Genomic DNA, 17,825 nt, shown 5'->3' with positions numbered 1-17,825 from the left:
AAAAAAAAACTCTAATTACACTAAAAAAACACTGCTCCACAGTCAAAATTATTGAGATATATTGATAATTGTTTTGGTGCATTTTTGGGAAAATTCTGAAAACTATTCTTCTATGGCGCCCCTGTATCTTAGAGCATTTGGACTCTGAAAGCGCCATCATAAAACGTTAGCTGTTAGGCGAACAAACACAGACATAAAAACCAGAATAAGAGGGGATCATGCTGGTGATATGGCAAAAAAACCACTGGTAAGAAGGGTTGACCGCGATTTTATATTGGCTGCATGCAATTTTCTACAAAACTTTTCTCCGCGCGTTCTTCGCATGCAGTTTTATTGAAAAAATGACGTTGAGCACACATGTAAATAAGAGTATAAATATGAATAAACAAAAAACAATTGAAATGTGATTGAACCAAGATCTCAAAAGACAAAAGTCTGTAGACTAGCGTATATAGACAGCGTTCAGGCCGGTGCGTTTTCGAGCGTCCCGTATTCCGACTTTTATTCATGGAAAAATAAGGTGCTGGTGCCCCATTTTTCCGATTGTAAAGTTTTTTCATTCTATTTTGGTTCGTTTTTGATAAAGCAGACTTGGAATTTAAGCAACTTTTCTCAAGGACAATTACCGTCTGTTTTGACTATCTAGTGCCATTTTATTATGAAAATTGTGGGCAAGAAAATGTTCCTGTTTTGAGCTAAAAGTTCATGCTATGATCTTGATTGTTTAAACTGCTGACGATAATTGAGGTCTTTTCTTGTCGAGTGTGTTTACTGAAAACAAAAACACAGAAATAAATTTTTTACAGTTTCGTAAGATTGAAAGCAAATTTGGCAAAAACGGTGGATATTTTGAATAACAAAACATTTAGTTAAAAGCGGGAGAGATGAGTCACAGTGGCCAAGATATCCGTCATTGTTTGCTAATTTATCCACTTTGATGAGCACAAAAGGCCTCTGATGCCCTTGGCATTCGTGGACACATCCGAGACCACTCCTTCTGACCCAACTTCAGGGCAGTCCTTCTTTGACAACTGTGCGCTGATAACCGCTGGTGTGACATCTGACTCCAAGTCTCTTAGGCGAAAATGATCTGAGCACTTGTCGTTGTGGCGTGATTGATTCGCAAATACTGACCGAGATTAGTGCTTGAACTGCCAGTTATCAGGACAATTCGCCTCTGTCGTCCATTTTGAACTTTCGGAGAAGCAGCCCCTCATCTTGTCAAGTTTGTCTTAGAGTTTGTCTTGACTGCTCCATATATGATCTCTCAATTAGAGCAGAATTGAAAAATACTGATATCAAATCAATGAGGAGAGCTCACTTTGTGCTCCCAAAAACAGCACTTTTCGCTCAAGTTCGGGCTTCAAATTGGGAAGCAGACGTCTCATTGAAGTTTAATTTTTCCGTTCGCGTGAATTTTTTTTTTGCTACCAGTCGATTTTTAACTGCTCTATTTTCCCAGTCGCATGCCTCTCTTTTTTCCGAGAATCCAACGCCAAGAATTAGCTTTGCGATAGCGTGGTCTACCAACAAATATGCACGTTTCCCTGGCTTCTAGAGACTTCAACTCAAAAATCATTGCTGCCAGCCACAGTTTTTTTAGGCTCAGGCACTGATTCTTAGTAACTCATTGGCGGTTTGATTGCAATCGCTGACGCATGGGCGCAGACCACTTCATATCGATTGAGTGGATTCCGTTGGTCTCTGCATTGAACTCTCAGTAGAATGAGGAACCTCTTCAACTGCGTTCTCTTCAGAAACCACCACTGAATCTGTGGTATCACCCTCTGGACTGTGTATTTTATCGCCTTTGGAGCGGTTTCTCAAAATCAAGGCACTACTGGACAAAAGGACTGATGATCTACTTGAACATTACGCTTCCTGAACACCGTACCATACGGCTTGTCTCTGGACACATCTTGAGTTACGATTTTCTCTCCTCTGCGTGACCAATGAAATTGCTCTTCTAAATATTATGATGACATATGCCTCGGCATGTTGCCTCGGTAAAGAAAGTACGCCAGGCTTCTGAACGGATGCAAATAGCACATTTTTGACGGTATCCCATAATGCATCTCCGTCAGTGAAAGCCAACTTCGTTTCTTATTTGCATGATGTAGGAGGCAAGTTGCTAAACCTCATAGCTTTGATTCTTGCTGGCAATCGTAATCTTTTCGGCGGCTTTGTCTAGGCAAGTAGGCATGGAAACTTTACGGTGATCACTTTGTTTTAACTTTCTGCTACACCATTCTCAAAAATATGTTTGACGAGTATGTCGCATCCAGACATTTGATGAAAATGTTTGACGAACAAGTCACGTACATTGTCTGATTGCCGACCCTTCAGCGATCAATGCTCAGCCACAAATTTATGGATTTCAATAGGGGCATCACTCCTCTTCACCCTTTAGTTGACAACAGCCAGCCCACTAAAATTTTTAGTGAAACTCAAGATATGATGCACTATATGCATGCTCGCAACTTTGACTGCTCCATGGATGTCACTGAAGCTGCTGCACCACTGCCGATTCTCTGTTGTTGGTGTTCTTTTGCACTGCTATTTCATGCATTTTGGAAACTGTTGACGCTTCGCAGAACTCTAGTTCTCTCACATCAACAAGAGATGAACCATCCTGCTGGTTAAAGTGCCAAATTTGTCTCTTCCAATACAGCGCATCACTGCTCTCCCTCTTTGTCTTCGTCACTAAAGTCATCGTGTTCCTCCAGAACTTGCACTGCAGGAAGAAAGGTGTGCCACTCTGATTCATTACTAGCTTTTTCCCAACTGGTTGCGTAGATGATAAGCATCTGCGGCAAAAGTGGAGCTTGACTTTCTAGTGACTGCTTAGATCACATTTATCAAAATCAAAATGTAGCTCAGCGTAGACAGCACGGAAAATTTAGCTTCTCACAACGTTTTGGCAGTTTTTAATATCTCTCTTTAGTGATTCTTGATCCTCAGCCCTTGACAGCGTAGCATAGTGGTACTACTCAGTTGCCCTTTTGCCCTCAAATCTAAAAAGACAGCCCTGTCGCACGCCACATAACCACTGTACCTTGTATCCACAATGAGGTTGTCAGTGAAATTGTTGCACAGAAACAGGAGAACCTTGTGTTCCCCTGCTTGCAGTCCCTTGCAAAACGTCAAGGTTGTCCACACTTAAATCATGCTTGCTTCTTTCTCCCTGCATAAATTGCTTTGTTCGACCCACTAGTATGACCTCACCACCTATCGACCCTTATGAAATGAGTAGGGAGGAAATAAGTGGTGAAGTGAGGGTTTTTTATGGGACTTGGTTTTAAAAATTCCGTAGAAGCGCAAGTGTGGCATCATAAAAAAGATACATACATTAATCGAGGTTCAGCTTCCAAAGTTTCCAAAAGTATCGTCGGTATCGAGAATTGTTGGTCTGAAATTTTCTTTTTTTCATAAAGTAGAATAAGTTTCCGATCTAAAATTAATGTATTCTAGTTATTACGCTTGCTATAATCATGTCATCGTTGAAATTTACCTTGTTGAAAATAACCCTTAATTAGAGCCCTCACACTAAATAAAAAAATAAAATTTTCCGTGAACAAATCAAAAAGTGTGTCAACATTTTTCCATATTTTTCAATTGTTTTACTCAGATTACTGTTGCCGGCACCAAAACCTATTTTCACCGCAACCGTTTGTTTTTCTGTATCCTTTTGACACTTTTATAAGCTTAGACAATTTAAACTTGTCTAAAGATGATAATCTCTAAAAATATAAGAAACAGACAAACGACACTAATTATTTCAACTTGCATTGAACCTGTCTCGTTACAATTTTTGCTATTCAAAATTGCTTTAAAAGATGTTTTCAGCTGATGTCTGCAATAATTTTCTATTTTGGGAGCTATTTAAACCTAATTAAGAGGCGTTCTCTGCTTCAAAAGATGCCAACAAACGGCAATGCGATCATCGAGTTTTACTTTTGACACCATTAAATGGCTAATTATTTTTTTTTGTTACAAAATATGTTTAACATGTTGTAAAATCATCATTAAGAAGTTACCATATACGTGCGAAGTATCATTTTTGGTTTAAATATATAACCATTGATAAGTCTAACAACTATATGACTACAATAAAAAAGTATAAAATTGAGATTTTGATTAATTTGTAGTTTTTGTCAGTTTTTAATGTATAACTTCAGCTACTTTTGCTTTTTGTTTAATCGTCATGTGCTAAATAGTGAGCTCTTGTTGCGTCTTAGTAAAGAAAAGCATCATCCAAATTTTTCTTCTGTGCAATTGGTATTATCAAAAGAACAAATTTTCAGTCAAGTTTGTCAAATTAAGAAGTTATTGTGGTTATTTGTCACATCAAAACTGTTTGCTATTCGAATATTTTTCTCTCATATTTTCTAATTTTAACCAAAAAATAGTTTTTTTATGTTCATCAAAAAAATAAAATTTTTAAGGTTCATAAATTTTGATTTTTTTTTCTGACGCTTCCGGACAAACAATTTTAACCAAACAAAAATATTATTCATACTCAGTTCTCGATTTTGTTCTTAATAAATATTTATTGGCATTCCTATTTGTTCTTAGATTATTAATTTTTCAATTACTGACTTTAAACTTCATGCTGGCAAAAAATCGCTGTTTTCGAGTTTCATTACTGCTATTTTATTTGAAAAGCACAACGTCACTTGTCAATTGAACAAACATTATTTACTTTTATTGACTTTGACGCACTGAAATAGTGCCGATTTTTATTTGTTTGGCTCAAGTATTAATTCATCGGATTTATAACTTGGTTTATTTTGTTATTAACTTGTTATCAGGCACAAGTGTGTGACGTGTGGGTGTCCCTCAAGCGGCCATATGGCGCATCCAAGCAGCGTGAACAAAGTGATCAACTACCTCTTCAACGACCCCTCATGTACAAGCATGCTGGGGGTGGGGACACTCTCTCACCAGACTCCACAAGGGGGGGTGGGGCACGTCGGCAACACTTCAGTCATGTCAGCAGAATCAGGAGTGGGGGTGGGGGTGAATAACAAACTGTCAATCTCGTCTCTGTCAGATACTGACAGTGGATGTTACGTCACAGATCGAGACAGTCGAAGTGGCGAATATGCATGGGTGCCGTCGGGGCTCACTCCCAAACAGGTCGGAAACTATTTAGTTAATTGTTACAAAAACTGTGAAATAGGAACTAGTCGATTTAAGTCTTTCGCATTTGTGGTCGTCCATTTGATTGGGAAAAGTGGGACTACTTTTTTTCTCAATTTATTTTAAAAAATCATCTTTTCGGGGAAGGCTTCTTTGAAACAATTGAACGACATTTTTTCAGAGCAATTACAATTTTCTGCAACCATGCAATAATCTTATTAAACACAATTTTCAGCGCCAGAGGTTTTCTTTGGTAAAACATAGTCTATTGTTTTGCATTCTTGAAAGTTTAGGCCAAAAAATTGATATCGTAGGCCCTTTTTCAATAAAATTTTCGGTTTACGGCTTTTTTGGCCGAAAATGAATGTATGAATAAAATTGAAAAAAGCACCTAATTGGGAAAAAGTTGGATGCAATAATTGAAGGGAAAAGATTGGTCTATATCCTCTTCGGAACGCAATTTATATCAAGCTACGAGCGCATTGTCTCCAGAGCGCAAAAAAAAACTTTGAAAAATGAATTCGAAAATCAAAATCATCCTTAAATCAAAAAAAGCTTTGTTTTAAACTTGTGCATTGATTGAAAATTGACCAAACGAATGACGTTTTAAACCGGAAGTTGTAATTATCGAGATTAGTTGATACAATATTTGTTAGCGTCACAAATTGTTCCAACAGGACATTGTCAAAATGAAGTAGAAACATGATCTAAATGTTGATTTTTGGTTATTCCGGTGACCACTTATTGCTGAAAAACCGACGTTAATTTGAAGCGACTAAACTTCACCAAAAGAGATAAATATTCAAAAAACCAAACAAGTTAATTTTACAAAGTGTTTATCGATGGGTTCTAATCAGTGATGCTTATTTGATACTGAGTTTAGAGTCTCAATCGAAATTTTCTAAGGATGGTTTTCAGAGCTCTTACGAAACACTATAAAAAGACCGTATTTTGGAAACATTTTCTGTCCCGCACAGAAAAAGGCCCAAAACTACCGTTTTTTGGGCCATTTTGAACGTTTTTTTCGGGCTGCGCTCCTTTCTTGAAATTTTTATTTATTGACGTTAAAGGCTAAAAATGAGATGTAAAAAAAGTACCAAAAACGGGGGCTTTTGAGAGGAAGGAGGGTCGTCTGATTTAAATGGTCATCATTGATTCTAACTATGAACTTTATAACTAAGAACTTAAGAGCCAAAACTTAAACCACGGCTGAATCATTGAAAAACAACCATCAAGTTTTCAAATCTAGGTACAGTTTATTATGACTAATTTCAGTTAAATAATTTAATTTCAGGTCCAAGCTTACTTCGCGAGTCTGCCGCCCTACAAGGTCCCACTGATTAACAGTGTCGGCGAACAACACAGAGCATGCCAACTGGTCTCCCAGCTGCCCCCACACGACATCCTGCCCCTAGCAGGTGCCCCCCGAGACGAACAGAGTAACCTCGCTTTCGCCGAGTTCTCCTACGAGCGGAAGACGAGGGCGCTTGGACGAGGGATCACCAAACAACTCCCATTAGAACACTACACAGCCCCATGTGAAAAAGTGAGCCAAAAAGATTTGATATCTTTCAAAGTAAACAACTAATATCCGGGGATCCCTCATAACAAAACACCGAAAAAAATCTATGCGAAAAAAAAACGGCCTTGAGTTAAAAAAAGGCTTGTCTCAACAAATTAACTCAATCCAGAGTGTGGGGAAATAAGAGAAATGAACTATGCCTAGACAACCTTGATAGCCTTCAAAGATCCTCTGCGAAACGCAGAAACCTCAATTATTGTGATTTTTTTTTGCAGTGCAAGTTGAATCTGCACAGTGGCGACATTGGAATCGCAGCTCCGAAGGTGGGACCGGGTAAACTGTGGCACCCCACGTGTTTCACGTGCAACATCTGCCAGGAACAGTTGGTGGATCTGATCTACTTTCACCATTCGAAGGACGGTCAGTTGTACTGTGGCAGACACCATGCCGAACTGCTGCGGCCACGATGCTCCGCATGTGACGAGGTCAGTAGTCGAGTTGACTCAAACAGAAAACATAATTACAAACCGTTGAGGCGCTTGAAAAAAGACATTCAGTTCTAAAAGCGTCCTCTTAATCTATTGTCAGTCGATAATTTTGCGTGTTTTTGTTTCGTTTAAATTGTCACTAGTTTTCGCGGACATTTCTTTCCCCTTCCTCGGAAATTCGACCCCGCAAACCCCCCCTCCCCCCCACCACTCAAAAGTTCACCCCTTTGGTACTATTTTACAACACTTGTCATCCGGCCGGATTGGCATAATCCTTTGATGTATATATTTATATGGGTATCAGTATGACAACATTCATTGTCGGCCGATTGAGCTTGAAACTTTTCTAAAGGCACTTTATGGCTCCAATATATTTTGATTTTGAGGGGGAGCGCGCCGAAAAAAAAACACTTTGAGTAATCTGGAACATTTGCAAACAGATCAACTACAGACCCTAGTTGATCTGTGTCCAAATGTTCCAGATTACTTAAAGTGTCACGGACGAATTTTCTCCAGGTGTCTGGGCTAAATTTTAAATCCCTTTGAGATCCTCCGTAACAAATCTTTGAGATTCTTTTTGATATCTCTCTGAAATCTATTTTCAAATCACTTCACAATCCTTTTTCAAATGACTCTCAGATGTCGTACCACGTGATTTAAATTCTGATTTAAATTGTCCTAGCGTGATCGTAAGTTGAAATAATCTTGTCGTACCAGAAGTAGATTATGAGATTTAAGAACAGATTTTTCTATGAAGATTACTCTGACTTTTATGATAAAAACAATTGATCGTGTTTCAAAATGCAGCTGGTTGAACAAACAGCATCAAAGTATTGTTTTTGCCGCAGTTGTTTCCGGAAACCCATCATGTCCTGTGCGTGATCCTCTAGTGATAAAAAAAATGAATAAATACAAAAAACTAATTAAGTGAAAATATTTTTTTCGAAATATGTTTTCTACATTTTCGACATATTTTCGACATATATTTTTTCGAAAATTCCTCTGGTTGCACTTTACGACGAATTTGCTTCTATTTAGTATTCATTCATTCATTTGAGCAGGAGGAGATAGAAGGAATATCTCGAGGGGGGATTTAAAAAGTCGACATTTTTTTAGGTTGACCTAATTGATATACCAAGCTCTCCCAAATCACTAAAAAGACCCCTTTTTAGCCAAATTTTTCTTCCACCCCCAAAATATGCTACTGCTTTTCAGATTTTAGCTTTTGCGTTCTCTTTAACAAACAAAGGATTACGTAATTGGGAAATTTTGTCATTCGAGTGAATACTATTTTCTCACAAGCCCAGTTACCATATACACAAGTTAATTAATGTTGAAGAAACACTCGAAAGGCAGATAACTGACCTTTTTAGTGCTCCTCCGAGATCATATATTTGTTACAATCACTGAAAGTGGAGAGGAACTTGGTTTTCGGGTGCTTTAGTTTTTTCTACTTTTTCCCTCAAAAAATCAGGGACTAACAATATTTAAAAAAATGATTGACAGATATATCAAATTACAATCCTGCAGCAGTAATTCCAACAAATTTGAAATATTTCCAAAAAAAATTCAATAGTAATATTTCCTTAGTAATATAGGCCAATTTGACAAAATTTCTGAAGAAAAAGGACTAGAAAAACATAAATAAAAAAACATTTAGAAAAAAAATCATACATTTTGAACTCTGGCTCCCAAAATGGCGCTGAAAAACTATTTTAACTTGTTTAAAACTAAGTTTTCGGGGCTTAAACAAAGAAGTTTTAAGCTTTAAGTTGTTTAAAGCCTGTTCGCTCGCTTTATTTGCTCAAAATTGAAATAAAAATTAAAAGTTTTGTTCCAGTTATTCTCGATACTGAGAAAATTTTTTGAAACTTTTTTAAGGTTGTTCGAAAGGACAATTTTAAGGTCGTTTTAGTGTAATTGAAAGTTTGGTATATTACTCGTCCCATTTCGATGATTAATTTGAATACCTGATTTCGCGTGGAAAAAAAAAGAAAAAACCAAAACACCCGAAATTAAAGTTCCTCTTGAGTTTTCAAATAGTCGGAACTGTAATATTTTAATTTTCAGTCAAAACTTGAGTAATGTGAGCAAGTATGTGTTATGATAGGACAAAATGCTTTCCCCCAAACCGTTATCTTTTTATTGTAACCCAGGACAAATATTTTTCAATTTTCATTCAGCGCTTCCTTGGTAATAAAAAACATTTTTTGGAAATTCAATAAGATTTTCTTCAAACAATTGGAAAAAAAAGGAAATATTTTTGATTTTTTCTTGATTTTATTCCTTATTCAATTTCCGTCTTTGATTAATTAAGTTTTTTTGCCTAATTCATTCATATTCTAAGTTGTGCTCTAGTTCTTCCAGTCACAGCCTGCACAAAACAGACAAAATTTATAAAAAAAAGTTTTAATTCATAAGGTTAACAGTTTTGGAGCTGCATGCACATCAACCGGTTACCCTTGTTTTATAATCAATTTTATCTTTTTTGATAGCATTTGTTTCATGCAAGTATTTTTTAATGAGAATAATAGTTTCCCGTTCCTTTCATATTACGCAGAATTACATAATGTCTTATTGTTCTGGGTAAAATAGTTTTGTTGTTTAGTTGAGATCAACAATTGTGTTAAACCAAATTACCGAAACTATTAGAACTGCGGATTATCCTCTTGCAGTTCACAGGATGTTCATACTTTACTGAAATCTTTAAAGTTGTTCTTGAAAAGATCCTATCAAAAAAAAAACATCTTTTGGACCGCTACGGTGTTTCTTTTGGCAAAAAAAAATTTGAACACTACGCTAATATTAATATTTTCCATCTGGTAAAATGACATTTGTAAGATGTTACAAATTTATCCTTGATATTGATGTTTTCAGTCATTTAATGAGGAAGACATTGGAACTCAAAAAGATTTCAATTTTTAGAATTTTTTTGTTTGGTTCCAAGATTTCAAAATTTGTTGGCTACTATCACAAAATATCATTTAGCTTCTTGCAATTTTTTTAGCTGAAACTTTTTAGTTTTTGGTACTTCAAAAAAAATTTCAAAGGATGTTTTGAGATGCCAATTTCATACTTTTTGCTTGAATTTCTTTTTCAAAAAGCACTAACAAATCAAGAGCAATTAATTTGGTACATCATTTATTGCAAAAATTTAAGTAATTGCAAAAAGTAATTTTCGAAACAAAAATAGCTGGCTGCTCTGCAGGTTGCACAAAAAATTACAACCATATTCTTAAATAAAGTTCGAAACAATTTTTTATCCAATTAGTTCTTTGTGCGTGGTGTGATGAAAAGATCTGAACGAAAGCTTAAAATTGAGACATTTTTGACACTATCAGTAAACATTGACTAGATTTTTTTAAAAACTCTAAATATATATATATATATATATATATATATATATTTTCATATATATTTTTTCATTTATCTGAAGATTTCATTACCAAGATGGCGCTAAAAGATATTCGAAAACTAATTTAACTGGATTAAAACTACTAAAGTTCCAGTTCTTAAATGGAAGTTCTTTGGCTTATCTTTTTTTTATTTAGCCTACTTAACTGCTCTAGATACTTAAATGTAAGATAAAGCTCAAAAATTTCAAATCAGTTTTTCGTGACACGGAGACAATTTTTTGAAAATTTTAAAATGTTGTTCGAATCATTACTGAAACGTCTTTGCGTGGAAAAAAGAAAGAACATGAACTGCCCAATAATCGGAACATCAATAGCCGTATAGTCAGAAGGAAAAAGCTTCTAAAGTTGACAGCATTTGCTCTGATTGTTTTTTGCGTTGAAATAAAAAAAAATGGTTCGCTTGATATCTTGTTCGATGTTTTTCGGTACTGATTATATTCCATTGTTAAAAAAAAAGTTTATCAAGTGTCTGGAAAAACTGGTCCAAATGTTTTTGTTGTTCACGCTCAATTTTATCGAAGAGTGGATGAATCTCAGTCTTCATAACATGAGGTCAATTTCAGAATATTTTCTTAGCTTTCAGCATTTTAGTGGTTCATTGATTGGCCTAAAAGCATGTTATAATCTACTCGGCAATCATTTCATCTAAAAAAATTGAAAAAAAACTTTTTTTAAAAAAGTAATTTTTTTGGTGAGAAACAAACATTTTGGACAAACAAACTGTACTTTTTATCATGCTTCTGTTTTGAGTCCCACGTAATGCTAGTAAAATCTCTCTACAAAAAAAAACAAATATCTGTAAAAGGAAAAATAATTCTATACGCCTTACTGCAATCTTGTTTTATGAGGTCGTTTGTTTCCTCGATTTTTTTTTCAAAAGGTGGTCCTTCAGGAAACAAACATGTCGCCATTTGAGTGTCGATTTGCAGCCTAAAATCACTTCAAGTTCAACGGAGCAATAAGTTTTTATTGAAAAGGTTCTGCCCAGTTTTTAAGTGGAACATCCTGAATAGCTTTTCAGTTTATTTCACAAACAGCAGAAAAATATCCACAGCCCACTAGTGGTTTTTTTAAATTTTTTTCTTCCAATTACAGCTAAATTTGAATATTTTCCCAAACTCTTAGAAAAAAATGATTAAATTAACAATAGATTTGTAAAATTAGAATTGTGGAGTGTGTTAAAATAACTTTTTTTAGAGAATGAAAAAATAAAAGAAAACTGACTGAAAAAAAGGTATTCAAATAATTTTATTCAAAATAAGCATCTAATCTTCATTGTCGTTGCTGTTTTTGTTTCTTTTTTGTGAATTTTCAATGAAACTGCGCATGTGAAAAATCCTGCGTAGGAAAATTTACTATGTTTCGGTTCCGATTTTTCCGATTGATTGGTTATTTGTAACTAACGATCAATATCCTTTTGTTTGCGGCACAACTTTGCCCTCGTTACGTAAGTTCTGACTATCGAGCCCTATAATGTTTGTTCATTATTTGTTCATTCTGGGTTGATGAACTGAAAAATTGCTCCCAAAACACATTCCCTCCCCATTTAGTGCTCAGCATATATACTCAACCCCCAGATATATTTGACAAAATGTTTCCCAGCTCTTTTGTTCAGCCCATTTTTCCTCTTTTTTACAATCCCCTGTTGGAAACAGCTTTTAAAAGCGAGTAAATTACAATGACACATGCAGTTAAAATGAACATTGAAAAAGTATACTTGTAAAAGGAAAAAAAATAAGCCAATAGAAAGTTGATTTTTTACTCTTTTTTTTTGCCTTCATATTTTCAGACATTTCTCAACGTAAAATTGTCTGCTCTATATTTTAAGTTTTTGCTGCTGTAAATCTCTCCCAAAGTTTTCTCAGCTGAAGTATGAATAGTTGTTTCAGCTGATTTGTATAGCGTTTCACCTTTTGTTTGTCATCATCTGTTTGTTATTGTTGGCCTGTCGTGAATTGGTTATAAAATCATCAGTACCTGTCAGTCAAATTCTCAATTCGGACGGAAATTCACAATTATATCCGATTTTATGACTATGGTTTAATTTTTTTATTTATAACATCATTTCTTCATCAATTCCTGAACATAACATCATTGTTTAACAGAATCGGCTCACTAATTCTGAAAACAAATAGTTTAATTGTGTAAAATCTTCTGAAGTTTCAACTTACCTGGTCAGCAAATTGGGTTGATTGTCAGATTATTTTGATCTCCTAACTTCAAAGAAGGGTTAATCTAATGAAACATCCGATTGATTGATCAGCCTTGATCTTTTATACCCCAAATAGTTTTTATTACCATTGACGTTTTACCATTTCCGTTTAACTGTCTCGAGTTCTGCTGAAGTCTTTGAAGAAACTATGAAAAACTCGAAGAAAAACAAGCGTGAAATCATCTACAAATAATTTCATCGTCGTTTCAAAGACACTTTGTTTCAAAGCAGAGAAACAAACTTTAACCTATTTAACCTCGATCTTATTCTCCGCAAATAGTTTGAAATTTCTTCTAAAACAAAACCTAAAATCTTGCCAGGAAAAAGAGAACTTTTCCAGACAGTTAGTTAATCATTTCGCGTGGTGGTCCAATTAAGAAAAAAGCATCTAATTCCTTTTGTCTTTCTTTTGGACTTTGTCTTCGAAGAAAAACAAAGACTTATCATATTTTAGATGTTTACAACCTAACGTACAAATTGAACGCACGAATCTCTTAAATTCTTTATTTGGTCTGAAAAAACAGAACTCCTAAAATACAAGATACTTTCTGACTCAGAGCACACGGGATCTAGAAATTCATACGACAGACAAAAAGGCTACCTTTTTGGTCAGGCAGATATTTACCTGTCGAACTAGCCCCACCCACTGTAAAGAATAACAGCTCTAATTAGGGCGTCGTATTCGTTCAGTTAACGCATTTCTTATTACTGTTATAATTCTTCGAATTGTGTACGACGCAATTTACCGAACATGAATCATCTCACGAGTAATGCCTCTTTCATAATAACTCTACAACAATGACACGAAATTTCTTTGAACTACATATAATTCATCGAGTTTGAAAAATTGATTCCTCGAAGTAATTCCAAAATGTCGAGAAATTCATCATCGAAATATCAACTGAATAACAATATGTACTCAAATCAGGTAAGCTGAAACTTTCACATGAACGATTTTTTCTTTCTCATTATGATAATTGTAAATATATAATTTATGTTTTAATATTTTCTTCGAATATTTTGTCTCTCAATATGGTAAATCTTGCCGCCATTTCCCTGATAGTTAATTATTGGAGCAATCTAATGGAACATTAAATCGAGTTATCATCGTCAAGATCTCCTTTTTAGGAATATTGACCAAATCTGGTTAATAAAATCCTTTCAAGCGATGGTCACTAACCTTCTCCCTAAATGAGCCCCTCCCTAATTTCATGGATGAGTGTTGTTTTTGAAAAAAGTATAAGTATAAGGCTGTCAAATAAACAAAGACTGTTCGAGTATAGACCAGTATTACATGTATTTTTGATTTTGTAGCATTTGTTTACCGTTTCAACAACTAGCCAAGTTGGCTCCAATAGAACGGATTTCGCGTTTCCGTTTGGGTGGGGTATTGTTTAATTTCCTCATTTTTCAATGGTTTCAAATTGAAAAATTAAAAATAAACAAAAACAACAAATTTTTCCTTTCTGAGCTAAAACAAACACAATCTGCTTTTTCCTCAAAAATATTTCCTGAAGGACACTTTTTTATTTCAAATTTTAAGCAGCCGTCTTTCCGCTTATAAAAAATTGAGCAGCTTCAATTTTACAGATACGTTTTTCTTATCAAAACTCCTACCCTATAAATTTGCGCTGGGTGTGGAATTTTTAGACAAACAGAGTTTTTTTGCATTTTATGTCAGATGGTTTTATTGCCATAGTAAATAAAAGAACCGTTTCGGCAATCAGGCTTTGAAAGGTTTTTTCTATTCCATTATTATTGCGCATGTTATGTTTGCTTTTTTGAGTTAATTAAAAGCTCATCATCAAAAGTATAAGCGCTTTGTTGTGCGGCACTTCCAACTCTTATTACCTCGAGTATTTAAAATGTTACTGAAGAACCCTTGACAAAAATAAGATGATTTTTTTTCAGATATGAGCGCCCGTTTCAAAGCCATCTCGCTACTTTGTGAATCACAAATTCATCAAAGCTTTATCATCTTTTTTTAAGTACCTTGATAACACATTTTTTTCCCGTTAGTTCTACCATTTTTTGAAGCCTAATTTGACTTTGAAAATTTGCCGCAAAAATATCAAAATGATGCCAACCATTCCGACAAAGATGAAAAATATTTCAGATTGATATTAGTCAAAAGAGTTATTCACAGTTATGAATAATAAAATTACGGAGGCATTTACCCATAAACCTCCAGATGTGAGTAATTTTTTAAAAATTATTTTGTTTCGTTTGTTTTTTCTTCAGGAAAAATAGATAAAAAATAATGACGGTGTGGGAATCTTTTTCAATTTAAGTTTTCAATATTCTTCTTTAATTCATAATCTTTTTTAGAACGGTACATCATAAATATATCTACTGTATACCTACTTGTTATTCATGAAGGCGGCACAAACTAATTTGAATATACCACATCATAATTCAAAATGGGCCGCTTAACCCCTTTGAATATAGACAAGGCAATCTGCATTTACGTCTCTAAAATCGTATTCAGGCCCCAAGGAAGTGTCTGATTCTTAAATGCTCCAATCTGGTTAAAGAGGACGGCAAGTTGGGAAAATTACAGCCTTTGAAGTTCCACAAACCGGAGCTTTGCGGCGTCAATTTTTCATTAGAATTCATCCCGCCCGTTTCCCCGTGCCTGCAGATACCTGCCAACTGGTTCCGTATTTTAAGCAGCCTAGTGTCGTGAACAAACGCCAAGTACTGTATGAAGGTTACTTTCCTTTTCCCCTGATATTTCACATGTTCCATATCTAGCCTTTGAAGTTAGCCGCCCTCGTAGATGGGGGTAGGCTGATTGGAAATATGAAAGAGGTTTGGACATAACTCGCCCGCCCTTTTAGCCCCTCGGTCGAGAGAACAAAGGAGTATGGATTTTAAATTTTACCTAAGAGGCGGGTCGTTTTAACCAATTTTCACAAGCGGCTTGTTTACATGAAGCTTAAAAGCTCCATTGGGGATTCGACGTCATAACTTGGCGATTTTCCTTTTTTCTTTTCCCTTTTTTGCTGCAATTAAAACATTTTTTTTGCAAAAATTATATTTAGCTAAAATGAGGTGACCAAATGCATATAACATGATGGACTCGGAATTAATTTAAAAACTTCCAAATTCGAAATGTTAAAAAATTATTGAGCATTTTTTCGCATGTCCAGGGCACCAAAAACCAATTATAATACCCTTTATTTTAATGTCAATTTTTTTTGCCTCAAATGGAAAAAGAGCACAGCGCGAAATGTCAAAGATTTTTTTCAAGGGTTAATTTTGAAAGAATGGGTTGAAAAGATAGCATTGTGTTGATTGACAGGGCTGAACAACTTCAAATTATGCAAATTGTTTCTGAAGTGAACAAAGTTTATTCACACTTGCATCTTCAGATTAAAGTTATCTTCATTTGTTCATTTGAGACTCTTGTTTTTTCACGCCTGAATGTTATCGTTGTGCAAACTTCATGAAGAATCGATAAATTTTGTAAAATACAAATTAGGTATTGATCATGGGTAAAATGTAATTTTTAAAATCATACCCCATTTGGGCAAAGCTGATTAGCATTTTAAGATACGCAAAAATGCCAATCTGATTTAGCCCCGCCCTTCTCAACTGAGGAAATACGTCAGTGATTTTTACGACGGGTGTGATTGGAAATACCTGCCCAAATACCTCCTAATATGTCGGTTGAATTTATACCCTGAGGGTTTATTTTTGAATGAGAACGTGTGCATCGACATTTCTGACAGGACACTGACTGCTCACTGATGAATTATATTAAAAATATCCCTGCTTTTTATTGCGATTTCACAATTCTCTGTAACCAACACTACACAATAGTATGTGTATGTAGTCATTACTGCCGCTTTTCCCCTACTTTTCCAGATAAAATTGACGCAGATCCATTCATTAATCAACTCAAATGTCCCTTCAGGGAAATTACGTGGCGGTCCTTCTGGAAATGCCAGTCACTAGCAGCCCCGCCCTTCGCGTGTCAATTTCTCATTTTACTCAATTGCATTAACCCAATGAAGGGACGGAAAGATACACGCCTCTAATGAACAGAAATAACCCCAAATGAAATTGCATTAGTAATCAAATAAAAGGTGTGCCCGAATTTCAGAGTGACACGCGTCTATAAGGCAGCAGATAGGCCATTTATACTCGCATGCTCTAAATGATGCAGGTAGTTTTGTCCACTATTTAATTGATAGTCGAGAACTGATTTTCCGATTTTTTTCTCCTTTTTGGGTCTACTTGACAATCCCCCCCCCCCCTCATATTGTATCTACTAAAAGAATCTACCCCCCTTTCTTGAAAGGGGGGGGGGATTGTTAAGTAGATCCTCCTTTTTTCTCAATAAAAAGCACTAGATCTTCGTTATCTATCGTTTCTGAAAAAGTAAAGATTCATGAATGGTATTTTTCATGATTTGTACAAAATATCGGACTTTATAAATTTGTCAAAGGTAATAGGTTTATTGTTTATCTACAGGGCGGAGAGCTGAAAGTTACTCTTAATAAGAAGTGGCTTCTGAACTGCAAATATGTCTGAAGTGTCACTTAATTGTCATCTCGGAGCTATCAGCCGCGCCAGGTGTATTTGAATTGAGTATGGTCGCAGAAGTTTCAAGTATTTGAACAATTGACTAAGTGTTTTATGATGAATGTCAATTAAAACCGACCATAAATTCGTATCATGACAAATAAATTAATATCGAAACATGTGCCTGCTTCTGTTTATGTAGACGGCAACGGCAACGAGCGAGGTGTAGTTAGTTGAAAAACCTTGCTTCTTTTAATCTAGTTAAACAAAAAACAAGCTGTTTTAAAAACTATTTAACAATTGTGAATCCTTATTTGCAATTTTAAGTCTCCACAAAATTAATAATTCCTGGAGTTTGACCTGAAAACAGATTTTTATAACTTAGCATCTGCCAGAATGTTTGACAGGCTATCTTGACAAAATTGAAGTTTTAAATTAAGTGCCTGCTGCGCTGAATTCGCATTTTTTTTATTATTTTTTATTTCTTAAATTAACTTTTATTTATATTTCTATCC

General features: G+C 35.2%; 1 protein-coding gene across 2 annotated transcripts in view; it reads left to right on the top strand.

Moving 5' to 3' along the window:
- LOC134842738 (protein prickle-like) overlaps nt 1-17,825 on the top strand; it is a 55,712-nt gene that overhangs the window by 31,438 nt on the left and 6,449 nt on the right. For both annotated transcript variants that reach the window (XM_063859215.1, XM_063859214.1), the window contains 3 exons: nt 4,812-5,139; nt 6,437-6,688; nt 6,940-7,149. In XM_063859215.1, the coding sequence (XP_063715285.1) occupies nt 4,812-5,139; nt 6,437-6,688; nt 6,940-7,149 (790 nt within the window). The remainder of the gene's footprint in view (nt 1-4,811; nt 5,140-6,436; nt 6,689-6,939; nt 7,150-17,825) is intronic.

The sequence above is a fragment of the Symsagittifera roscoffensis genome, chromosome 3, assembly GCF_963678635.1.
Source record: "Symsagittifera roscoffensis chromosome 3, txSymRosc1.1, whole genome shotgun sequence".
Lineage (NCBI taxonomy): Eukaryota > Metazoa > Xenacoelomorpha > Acoela > Convolutidae > Symsagittifera > Symsagittifera roscoffensis.
Note: the sequence above shows the minus strand (reverse complement) of the source record. Positions and strands in the feature narration are given on the sequence as shown.